This window comes from Miscanthus floridulus, chromosome 16, assembly GCF_019320115.1.
Source record: "Miscanthus floridulus cultivar M001 chromosome 16, ASM1932011v1, whole genome shotgun sequence".
Classification (NCBI taxonomy): domain Eukaryota; kingdom Viridiplantae; phylum Streptophyta; class Magnoliopsida; order Poales; family Poaceae; genus Miscanthus; species Miscanthus floridulus.
Window position 1 is genome coordinate 94,164,381 of NC_089595.1, and position 13,056 is coordinate 94,177,436.

The 13,056-nt window shown below is 48.4% G+C and overlaps 1 protein-coding gene across 1 annotated transcript; it reads left to right on the top strand.

Annotated features, from left to right (window-relative positions):
- The first annotated feature begins 3,765 nt into the window (after positions 1–3,765).
- Positions 3,766–4,694, top strand: LOC136514365 (uncharacterized). The gene has a single exon (XM_066508335.1). The coding sequence runs from the start codon at positions 3,904–3,906 to the stop codon at positions 4,429–4,431; it is 528 nt and encodes a 175-aa protein (XP_066364432.1). The 5' UTR covers positions 3,766–3,903; the 3' UTR covers positions 4,432–4,694.
- The last annotated feature ends 8,362 nt before the right edge of the window (positions 4,695–13,056 follow it).

Genomic DNA, 13,056 nt, shown 5'->3' on the forward strand with positions numbered 1-13,056 from the left:
TATTTTCGTTCCACCTATATTTTTTTCCTGGCTCCGTCGTTGATCGGACGATTGATGCTGTCAGCCATCGGAACCGGCAGCCGCAACGACATGCACCCTGTCTGGCATTCCGCTGAATGTACTCGAGGCATTGTTTAGATTGCAAAGTTTTTTCACTCTCTCTTCATCACATCAAATCTTTGAACACATGCATGAAGTATTAAATGTAGATAAAAAAATAACTAATTAGCCCTTGTTTAGTTCAAGGAAGTTGGAATTTGGGGCTACTGTAGCACCTTCGTTTTTATTTGGCAATTAGTGTTCAAACATGGACTAATTAGGCTCAAAACGTTCGTCTCGCAATTTCCCACTAAACTGTGCAATTGGTTTTTTTTCATCTACATTTAATGCTCCATACACGGGCCGCAAACATTCGATGTGACAGGTACTATAGCACTTTTTGGGATTTTGGGGTAGAACTAAACAAGGGCTTACACAGTTTGATTGTAAATTACGAGACAAATCTTTTGAGCCTAGTTAGGCCATAATTAAACAATAATTATCAAATACAAACGAAAGTGCTACAGTGTCAAATACTAATTCGTAACCTCAGTCTAAACAAGGCCCGAGACAGCTGGCCGACGCCAACGCGGGCGTGTGAAGTGAAGTGATCCTTCCGCGGGGCGCAAAGCCACCTTTCCCACCCGGCGACCAAGGACGCTGCGCCCAAAAGCGCCGAACGCCACAGATCCCCCTTGCCGCGCCAGCGCCAGCGCCACCCCGAAGCAGTCGCCGTCGGCCCGTCAGTCGAGCAGCCCCAGCCTGCACCACTGCGCGCAGCCGGCGTACCAGTACGTGCAGCGTGACCTGCGCGGCTGCTAGGAGCGGCCGGAAGCGCGATTGCCTGTGCATGACTGCATCTGCATGAGCGCGCATCAATTCGGGCAGCCGTCGCGTCGGGTTTTGAGGAGTGAGCACAGCTTGGCCTCGGGAGCTGACTCGCTGTGCCCTACTACTGCCCTGTGGGCGGCTGCCGCCGCCCGTGGCCCGCCGAGGGCCGGAGACGCCGGATCCGGACGTGCCCAATTTGGCGCCCGGCACTTGGCAGTGGCAGCCTTTTGGGTGTCGCGGTCGCCCCGCAGGCAGGCAGTTTCCTGGCTCAACTTTTTTGACGGGTCCCCGATCCAGGGAGCTGCCTTTTCAGTCCGGTCCGCTCTCCGCTGCCGTCTGGGGAGTGACACGACACGACACGCATGATGGCGCGAGGACAAGGAACAATCCGGGTTTGCTGCTACTGCCGCCACTACGGCACTACCAGCAAGACCGTTTTGCAAACCTTGCCTTGAACGGCTTTGGTATTGTTCATTGGCTAGCTTGCGCACGTTTTGGCATCAATTCGTTCATTCGTGTGTCTGATTTCCAAAACCTGTCAAAAGTGTCGAATGTTGATTAGAGAAATTCAAATTCGTATCCTCCTTTGTCCTGGGTAAGTTGTTAGGAATGTTCTCCGTGATAGCCGCAGCGTGACTAGATATTGTGCTCGCGGTTCAGAGATTGTTTGTTTCCCCTCCTAATTTTTAGTCCCTATCGCATCGGATGTTTGACACTAATTTGAAATATTAAATATAGACTAATTACGAAATTAAATGCACGGATTAAGACTAATTTATGAGACGAATCTATTAAGCCTAATTAGTCTATGATATGACAATGTGGTGCTATAGTAAATATGTGCTAATGATATGTTAATTAGGCTTAATAAATCCGTCTCGTGGATTAGTGCCGATTTCTGTAATTTGTTTTATTATTACTATCCGAACCCTCGATGTAATATCCTATGTGATACCTCTTAAACTTTAGTCCCTTGATCCAAACACCCCCTTAATCCCTGATGATGATTGGAGGTGACAAGCTTCCCTGCAGCTTCCTGCCTGAGTTGGGAGGGAGATGAGGGCCATGACCAGCCTATTAACCCCAGGGAATTCGCATTATTGACCCACTAATCTAACACCTGCGGTCTTGGTGTTTGAATCTCTGGGGAGAGGTTCCTTGGAGGGAAAAAAAGGGCATCATTATCAGCGACAGCCAGTGAGGAACTTTAGAGCAATATGAGTCACAACCAGCAAGTCCATGCATGTTTTTTTTTTTGTCTCATTTGTGCGGGGTATATGGTTGACGACAAACTGGCCGGGTTCCAGTGCTGCAATAATGCTAAACAAATCACCAAAGTGCACGGCTAATCTCAACTTTTTTCTCATTGAGTCGAGCACTCGAGTTCATTGCATAAAAGGCATTCCTCTATCTAATATTAAAGGAATAAAAGTTTCTTGGTCCATCATCGCCTCATAAGTTAGAGTAGCGTGTTTCAAATATGGGTGTAGTCTGATTCTAAGAATTGCAATATGAAGGGGCCCGTTTGTAGCAACACTGTAGCAAAAATCCGGTTTTCTCTCTCCTGCTTTTTTGTCTCACTGTAGCACGTGTACTGTAGCAAGCGGGGGGAGCCAGAAAAACCGGCTTCTCCGGCTTCAATGAACAGTGCCGATGTCAGTGAGAGGGGAGGGGAGGAGAGAGAAAACCGGCTTTTTACTACAGTGTTGCTACAGTGTTTTCGCCAGATAAGCCGGAGCCCGTATAAGCTTGTGCCAAACGGGCCCGAAGTGTCCTGCCATTTTCTCCCTCGCTCGTATGAGTTAGACCACAAATGTTCTGGTACGGTGTGGAGTCTGACCACAAAACAAACCGGGACACTTCATGTGTCATTGATAAATCTCTAAGGACGTGATTGGTTCCCATCCCAGCAAGACTGACCTATAGTAGCGGTGCATGTTGTCTTTTGCCAGGCTTTTCAGCCGCAACTACATGTTGTTTGGTTTCCGTTTGTATGAAGCTTGGCCTCGGAAATAACTCTTGTTTGGTTGCATGTGTCGTGCAACTTTCACTTTTTCAAACACTTGTTCGCGTGTTTGCCCACGGACCAAGCTTCGTAGGAACGAGAAATTTTTTGTATCCCATGAGCTTGGCTCGGAGGAAGGTTTTGCATCGCTCGGGACAGGCTGAACCAGTATTCCAGGCAACCAATTCAGTTGTGAGTTGCATCTAGACGCCTTGGATGGGTAAAATCCAGGAAACTAATAACTAAGCCTCTTGTACCCATACGAGTTACAGAGTTAGAGCATCATTTGTTCAGGTATAGTATGGAGTTTGATTGTAAGACAAATTAAAACACATGACGTGATGATTAAATGAATCTCCGAGCCGCAAGTTATCCAAGTAACCATATAATAATTGTACGTTCCATTACAACACATCGACATATTTGCTAGTTTATATAAAAGGCGTACTATGCCAAAATAAATAATTGTATCACCAAATTTTTGATAAATTTACAAAAGAACAAGACGGTCATGAATACATTGAAACAAAATTATGCTCATCATTAAATCAACTGGCTCAACATAACAAGAAAACAAACGCCCTGTTCGCTTGGGCTTGTTTTTCGGTCATGGCTTTTCAGCCAAACAAGTCCAAGCGAATATGGCGTAAAACTTTTACTAGTACTTTAAATTTTCAAGCGTCTATACTGCTGTCAGCCATTGGCCTGCTGTAAACCGTGCGCCATAATGTAACGGCTCGTTCACAAGAAAAGGAAATGTGTACCCATTGCATCACTCACTTGAGCATCCATGCACCACATGATGGATAGGCCGCCCGGCAAAACAGCTCTATATAAACCCCGTAACCTTTCTCCGTGCCATCACCTCATCATAACTCCCTCCCCGGAAGGAACCTTTGCTATCCAAGGCCAAAGAGAAAGCCAGAGCTAGCCGGCGACCGGCATCTCGTCCGATCCCCTTGTCGGCACGACACGAGTCCACGACGCACCAAGTAGCAGCCGGCGCCGGGAAGGAGAAGGAAGTTAGTATGGGGAACAGCCTCCGGTGCTGCCTGGCGTGCATGCTCCCCTGCGGCGCGCTGGACGTGGTCCGCGTGGTGCACCTCAGCGGGCACGTCGACGAGTTCAGCTGCCCGCTCGCCGCGGCCGACGTCCTCGCCGCGCACCCGAACCACGCGCTCACCGACGCGTGGTCCGCCGGCGCGTCCCGGAAGATCGTCATCCTGTCGCCCGACTCCGAGCTCAAGCGCGGGCGCATCTACTTCCTCATCCCCTCCCCCGCGTGCTCCGCGCCCGCCGCCGCCGAGATGAAGAAGAAGCGCAGCAAGAGCCGCGCCAGCAACAACAAGAAGAAGGCGCACGGCCACCGGAAGTGCGGCGGTGCCTCTGTGGCGGCGTCGCTGAGCACGGCGGAGCAGGACAACTACCTGCGGGAACTCCTGTCGGAGAAGCGGGAGGTGAGCCTGAGCCACCACCGGCGGCGGCGGAGTGGCGCCCGCCCCGGCGTGTGGCGGCCGCGGCTGGAGAGCATAGCGGAGGAGCCGTCGTCAGAGTAGCTCTGATCCACGAGTTCTCGCCATTTCTTTGTCCTTTCTCGATCTTCCCATGTGAATACCAAGAATCAGCGGCCGGTGAGGAAGCGTTTTGGGTTCTCTGTTCTCTCTCGCGGCGCGTTCGATCGATGGTCTCCCTGTGTGTGTGTGTAAGCATCTTCAGGGCAGGGCTGCTTCAGCGCTCTTTGCCTCGGAAGTCGAGTGGAAACTGGAGGGAGAACAAAACACAGAGCGATTGTAAGATCCAAGCCAATCTGTACAGACAGAATTAGTTTGAGTTCATCTGGCTTTTGTTTATCTTCAAGTTGCTTGGCATTGTTGGGTTGTTGTGCGCTTCTGCTCTGAATTCTTGTTTTTCGCTGGGATTGTGGGAGGCCAGGAGTGCCGCACTACTGCTCACCGCCGTGACGCCGTGGATGGTGACTTCCGGTCAAACCTAAGGGCTAAGGCCCCCATGCCATGCTGTCCTGATGCACTCGCCTGGCGAAAGCCTCATCAAACCGTGCATCTGCTTCTGGCCTTCTGCACTGCACTGTTACCGGCGGCGACGTGTTGACGGCAGCACCGCAGCAGCGATGGATCCGAAATCTGCGACCGGTTTGTCCAGCAGCTGCCCGACCAGCTTTATGCCCGGCCAGCTGTGAAGAATCATCACTCGCCTTCAGTATTTCTTCTGACTTCATGAGCACGTGTTAACCCAGGATGGTCGCAAGTAAATTTTGACTCTCTTGTAGAACGAAGATGCATGAACCGAACACTTTATCTGTTTACGATCTGAGCACTTACAACAATTTTCTTTTGAAAAAAAAACAATTGTAGCCAAACTGTTATGCCATGGCCTTGCTTTTAGAGGCAAGCGTCCTCACGAGATGCGTTAAACCATATTCCAGAAGAGAAATGCTAATGGTCAACGATTTATCACTCAACCGTTTTTTTTTTTCGCCATCGGAAGGCGTCTGATCCGGCTTGCCCTCGTGTCCATAGTTGAGTTGCTGCCCTCCTGTCCGTAGTTGAGTTGCTACCAGCGCATATGTTGCCTTCAATCTCGGTTGTAAACTGGTTTTTAGTCCGAGAGCTAACCGGGACTACGGATCTATGACTAAAGGCTGTGATCTTTAATCTCGAATCATGGAACCTAGACTAAAGCCTATATTTAGAACTAGAAAATAGTTTAAATCTTGGAAAACCTCTCTTGTGGCGCGTGAGATTCAAACACAAGACCTCTTTCCTCACACGTAACCAACTCAACTGCACACCACATATGATAGAGTCCTAGGCACTCTCCTTTTGAATTAACCCGTGTGGGACCTTTAGTCCTAGGTGGAAGACCTTTAGTCAGGGTTAGTAATACCAACCGAGACTAAAAAGTGTTACCAAACAGAACTAAAGGTTTGAGGACTTTTAGTCTAAGTTGATAACACCAACCGACACTAAAAAGTCACCATTTAATCCTAGTTGATGTTATCAATTGGGATAAAAGAATCTTCAGTGTCTGTAAAATTTAGACCCAAAACTAATGCTCATATTAATACTAAACCTCAGTATAACCGAGACTAAAGCTGAGAGCCGACAGTCGTTTATCTGGTCCTCAACAGTTGGCGATTTTGCTAGCTAGATGTCGACGTGGAGGTGAGAGAATGCAGAAGACCAACTCACTAGTGAGCTACGAAGCGCTAGGCTCGCACACGTCTCGAGGTATATTAACCGTGCTTTCTTTCTTTTTTTATTCTTCTCTCGTCCACGTATGCTGGCGACTTGACAACACCGTTGCCGCCCGTCTGTGTGTTCGCTTGCTGTCCTTGTGGCAGCGCTGCTGACACGGGCGACAGAGTGGGCGGGCTAGCTGTTTGGCCCCCCGTCTCGTCTCAAGCGTACACGGTGCGTGGGTGCCGAATTTTTTATAATTTGACCCCCTTTTTTAAGTTTCTCGTAAATAGACCTCTGACAAAAAGAATTCAGGAAATAAACCCTTAACTCGGCGCCATTGATGCTGGTGCCGAGCTTGGCGCCACCGTCTCTGGCGCCGAGCTCCTGGGCACGGTCGGTGATCTGTCAGGAGGCTCGGCGTCAGAGTAACTGGCGCCGAGTTAGGCGCCGTAGATCTTGGCGCCGAGCTCGGAAATATCTACCGAGCCCGTGCCGGTCCTCTCTCTTCTTCCTCTCGCGCCCTAGCCCTGACGACGCCACCGCCCTTGCCGCGCCACCGCCGCGCCCGCTCCGCGCCTCGCCGCGCCGCGCCGAACCAGCGCCGAGCGCGCGCCGCCGCTACGCGCCGCGCCCGCGCCTCGTTGCGCCGACCCCGCGCCGCGTCCCTCGCCGCTCCGAGGCCGCGTCTGCTCCCGCGCCCGCTAATGAGGTCGTGCCTCCGCGGCCCTCCACCGCCGTCCTCGCCTTGCCCTCCACCGTTGGCCCTAGGCCGCGCCCGTCGAGCTGTACTCACCGCACGTAGCCCCGGGCATCCCGCGCTCGCCGCGCGCCACCGCTGTCGTCTGCCGCGCCACCGCCGGCCTAGATCTTCGGCCTGACCCACGCCCATCATCCGCCGGCCCGGACAGGTAAAAATTATGAATATGCAATGTACCTACTTAGTTGGTATTTGTTATTTATTAGTTAATGTGATGACTCAGGTAGTTGATTTAGTTAGTGATCTAGTGAGATATATATGTAGATAGATAGAAACATAGACACATAGGCACATAGATATAGTTAAATAGCTACTTAGATATATAGTTACATTTTTAGTTATCTACATATGATCTAGCTATTTAGTGAGTACATTGTAAATATATTCATAGTTATTATCTTGATTACTTAGTTTGTAGTTATATAGTACTTGTTAGGTATTATCTATCGTCTAATTTGGACTAAAGGACATATGTTTTGTTACTTGTTTGAAATAGATGGACAACCTAGTGATCATATATCATGGAGGCACCGTTGAAAGCGATCGCTATGGATATATTGAGTTTCTTGACATGCAAAGCGTGCCTGTGCTATTCAATGATAGGCCTTATTTAGTGACACGGTTGCAAGGGCTCGGGAGGAGCTGCATTGCCTTCGAGATGATGGCATTGCAGTTGATGGTGTACTGCACCTAGGTTGTCCTCCAAACATCTTCAGGCGAATGATCTCAATTGGTTGTGCGGATCAGTGGGAGAACTATGCAAGATCGGCTATGAAGAGTCAGCTGTAATGTTTGGACGTGGTTGTGCGTCGGGTGTTAGTTGATCCCATCCCTCATGGGTTTACCCCAACAATGGATCATCAGGCATACATCGACCCTCCCATTCTGGAACCTTACCTGCATGTGTAGATTGCACCTACGGTTCCCGATGCTTAATCTGCCCCTAATGCGGTATTTGGAGATGGTTGTCAGACTCATTTTTCCGTGGCAGATCCTCCTTATGAGATCCCTTTGACACAGAATCATCCGAGTAAGTGTCTTAACCGCATGGTTTTTGGGAGCTTACCCCGTTCCTTACATCTATTTCTTTTATTCTTTTCTCATTTATGTAATGATGTTGTAGGAGACATTCCTGAGAAGGTGGATGTTCCCCCTGTTGCTGCGCAAGTGCAGTTTGGAGATGGATTCCGTGGGTCAAATAGTGTTGAAATTATGCATGATTCGGAGACATATGAGATGGCTAGGGCTCTTGATTCTGATGATGATCGCCCTGTTGGAGAGCTGACGAAGAGTGACGTTTAGATGATGAGGCGTATCTTTCTCGGCCGCCGTGATCCTAGAGTTCACGAGTTCAGCGATCTTGCTCATTCTGACTAGGCGTTTGTAGAAGGACGTGATGATGAGCTCCTAGAAGCTCCTGAGGCCGGTCCTAACACGGTAATTGAGAATGGGAGGGTGTTCAATGACCTCCCTACTTTGAAGAGGTGGTTGCAGGCTTTTGGAGTGATACGAAAGAGGCCTTACATGGTATTGCATTCATATATGGAGCGTCGTTACACAGTTGTGTGTGAAAAGGAACGCTGCCCCTGGAGGGTTTGTGCAAGCAAGCAACAGGTAACCGAAAAATGGAAGATCACAAAAGTTGTCAGGCCACACAATTGTGCTGACCATGAGCTGACACTGAGGCATCGACAGTTGACATCTACCCTCATTGCCAAGTGGTTGATGGGAATTTTGCAGGGAGAACCCAACATGAAGGTGAGGACAATTATCAGGACCGTTGAAGTGTTGTATGGAGGATATGTGATAACTTATGATAAAGCATGAAGTGCTAAGCAGCGAGCGTGGAAGATGATATATGGGGACTGGGAGGATGGGTATGAGCAGCTGCCAGTTCTTTTCAATGCAATCAAAGCGGTGAATCCAGGCATGCATTATGAGTACATCCTAAAACCTAATGCATGAAAGGATGGGAGACATATATTCTTCCGTGCCTTCTGGTGCTTCCCTCAGTGTGTCGAGGCCTTTAGGCACTGTTGTCCCGTCTTCTCCATTGATGGTATGTTCTTGATTGGCAAATACCAGGACACACTTCTTATAGCCATATCCTGTGACGCGAACAACAAGTTGGTTTCTTTGGCATTTGCCTTGGTTGAGAAGGAGAACAATGATAGTTGGGGATGGTTCTTGAGGCTAGTCCAGATACACATGGTTGGTCTTGGCAGGGAGGTTGGCATCATATCTAATAGGCATCAGGGCATACTTAATGCCGCGCGAGAGCAGATAGAGGGGTATGCACCATTGCACCATCGTTGGTGTACTCGGCACCTTGTTGAGAATCTACTCTAGAAGGATGGTGTTAAGGGTAACTTTGATCTGTTCCAGGAGGCTACTCGATAGCTTGAGGACAAGTACTTTAAGGAAAAGTTGGAGCAGGTCAGAACCGCATCAAATGTAGAAGGTAGACAATGACTCACAGGTTTGATGAGGGATTTGGAGAAATGGACGAGAGCTCACGACGCCGGTGGCTGGAGATATGAGTTTTAGTGCAGCAACATGGTAGAGTCATTCAATAAGTTGCTATTGGGGATACATGGTATGCCCGTGAATGCAATCGTTCAATTCACCTTCTATAAGCTTGTTGCCTGGTTCAACGATAGACATGCCTATGCATTGCAGTTGCAGAGTGATGGAGAGATATGGGCTCTGAAACCAAAGGCACACCTAGAGAAGGCAAGAGAAAGGGCTAGCACACATGAGGTTGCATGCTTTGACCACGCCACAGGGACTTATCAGGTCAAGCATAGGGGCAGTACAACGTCCGACGGCGAGGTCCGAGAGTCAAGGATACATGTGGTTGTCCTCCAAGATTTCAAGTGCACTTGTGGTAAACCAAGGCAATACCACTTTGTATGTTCTCATTTGGTGGCAGCAGCTAGGCATCGCAACTATAATATCGAGAGGAGGATACCACATGAGTTAAGTGTCGACACGCTTGTGAACACATGGAGCCCCCGCTTCGTGCCTTTCTGGGACCCTGGAGAGTGGCCTCCATATGATGGGACCGAAGTACATTGCGGATCCAGCTTACCGTTGGAACAAGCGTGGATCAAGGCAGAGGACGAGGCACATGATGGTTATGGATCAGATACCCAGAAGAACTAGGCGTGGGAGAGGAACTCCATTTGTTACTGATCCCGAGCAGTACGAGTGCGACAAGTGCGGTAGACTTGGCCACAACTCATGAAGTTGCCATTGGCAGATTAGTGAGGTAGGACTATTGGTTTATATTATTATTTTATATTTGTCTTATTCATATATTTAATTATGCATGTCTCAATTTATGCTTGTATTTGTGTCAATTACTTATACATTTCTAAGTTCATGTTTCATTGTATATTGGAATTCTAATTCATTAACTTTTTTGTAGGATGGAGCAATTCCACCTGCTCGACCCGACGTACGAGGCGACCCACCGAGGACGTCTCGTTGCGCTAGGGCAGGTAATAATCTATAAGTTTTATTCGTACATATGTTCGTGAAGTAACAGGTGACTATGTTTTATTCGATGCAGGACCTTCCACACCTTCGTTCTAAGACCAACAGTGGGTTCTTGGACATTCGGTACGACGACAGGTACACTCCTTTCCTATAAAGAGCTGGCCTAGATGTCATCTCTTTTTAGGTTCATTGTGGGTTGCCCAAGTTCAACTCAGCGGTGATAACTGTGTTGGTAGACAGGTATTAAAGTGAATCATTGCCTCCATTCATGGCCATTTGTTCATGCGATTGACTTTTTGACAAGTAATCTTGCTTTGTCTTAAATATAGGTGGCAGCTGGAGACTCACAGCTTCCACCTACCTTTCGAGGAGATGACAGTCTCGCTCTAGGACTGTCAGAAGATGCTAGGCCTAAGGATTCATGGGAACCCAGTCACCGGGCAGTGCAGGTCAGAGGGCTGGAGAGCACGAGTGGAGGCCTTCCTTAGGCGTGAGCTTGGCGAGCAAGGGGCTCGCACTTCTGGAGTTCCCATCTCCTGGCTACGTGCAGAGTTCACACAGTGCCTCGAGGAGGTAGATGAGGAGACGGTTGGGTACTACTGCCGGGCGTGGATCCTACACCTTTTTGCCTGTGTTCTCTTTCCCAATGCCATGGGTGACAGTGCGTCCTGGATGTGGATCCACTGCCTTAGTGACTAGGACCAGGCGGGTCAGTACAGCTAGGGCTCTACAGTCTTGTGTTTTCTATATCGGTAGCTGTGTGAGGGGTGTCGTCGGTCTACGTCCAACCTATCACTTGGTGGATGCGTGTACCTGTTATAGCTGTGGATGTGGACTCGTCTTCTAGTTGGTCATCCAGAGGTTCTGGCTCGTCGTGAGTGGTTCCAAGGTCAGCCTCCAAGTCGCCAGCCGACATGGGCGTACCTTTGGGACCAGGTCAGGGTTTCGCACACGAGGATAGACCGGGCGTACATTGAGTACACGAACGAGCTAGATACGCTGACGGCGTCTAGTGTAAGTAAATTTTATTTTCCATGCTGCTTTGAAAATGATTAGTATACCATCTAACATCTTATTTGGACATGTTGCAGGTGGAGTGGGAGCTGTATGGTGGAGAGGACACACTTCCTTTTCAGCTGAGCAACGTCTGTGGGGTCGATGATGACTTCTATAGGATGAGGTGCCCTCTAATCTGCTTCTATGTTGTTGAGTACCACCTGCCAGATAGGGTTGCACGCTAATTTAGAGTGAGACAGCTTTGGCCTATGGCTCTGTTCTCGACTGGCGTTGACTTACACAAGTAAGTGTTTTGATATTTCAAATGTCTCATGATGATGGTCCATTTCTATTAATATGGTGACACGTACGTGGATTCATGTAACGATGACATACGTGCAGATTGGATCGTCAGAGGAACAAGAAATTTTTTTACTGAGAGAGGCACCACCAGTCCTACATTACATTAAGGAATGGGAGGAGATGCACGACAATGTGGATGACAACAACGAGCCGCACATGAACCATGAGTTTAGGCGGTACCAAGCTTGGTACCAGCGTGCGACACGGTGCAGGCTGAGGCTATAGTGGACCGAAGCTAACTACGCCGACATCGAGTCCTCCGGCGATGAAGACACGGCGTACGACTAGTCGATTCATGTAGGAAGGCAGGTGCAGGCAAGACCGATCTTGGACAGAGTGGTAAGCCAATCGTCTTATTTTTGTATGTTAAGTTACATAACAATACATTCGGCGTTCTTGGACCGACATTAGGAGTTATCTATTGTAGTTAGTGCAACCTTCGAGACGTATAACCCTTATAATAAGTTAGATTCTTGTACAAAAGAAAACAAAACTAAATGCTATCTGTTTAGAAGTATTATTATTGAGAACTTTGTTGTAGGGCAATACACTAAAATGCTCAGTTGAAGAGATCGAGCGCGTTCGGCCGAGAGTCAATGACGACTACATACTTGGCTTCCTAGACGTAAGATTAAAAATATTCTTTCAAACATATCATTAATACGTTATATTCTTTCAGTTAACATAGTTTTGTACAACAGAGGCTGTCATGTCGTCTATGCCGTGCGGTTGGTTGTTGTGGTTGCAGGACAGACACGACGCAAGACGTGTACGTTCCTTCTGCAGAAAGAGGAGGCTTGGGTTCCTCTAGTCAAGCAGCTACAGGGGACGGGGATGAGGACGAGGAAGACGATGATGATGATGACGTGGACAAGAGGCACGATGAGCTTGGCCCCTCTCAGCTCCATGACGCTCCCTCGACTCATCCTACACCGCCTCTAGGCACTAGGCGATGCCGTCCGCGTGACCCTTACACTTCAGGCACCAGCGCTCTGGGTCACAAGGGTAAGGGCAACAGTAGGAGGCAGTAAGGGATGTGGTAGGTGTTAGTATGAACTATTATGGATTTTGTATTTACTTTTCTATAACTATTCGGGACTGTATGGACATTGTGGACTATTTGGACTTTGCATGACATATTATGTTGGTTGTGATATTCGTTGTGGTTGCATTATGCTCCTTGGATGATTAAATGTTTGGAATATATATTGATGTCTCTGTTTGTAACTGTGGATGCTCCTAAAACAAGACCGTATCTTGCGAATTTTTTCCGTGAACCTTTAATCATACTACACTTCTACAAAGGCACAAATGTAGTACATAGATTAACTATAAATTTATTAGAACATGTATAATCCAGGAAA

What these genes read in the sequence shown, in the direction of transcription:
- LOC136514365 (XM_066508335.1), top strand. Translation starts at nt 3,904, where the DNA reads ATGGGGAACAGCCTCCGGTGCTGCCTGGCGTGCATGCTCCCCTGCGGC.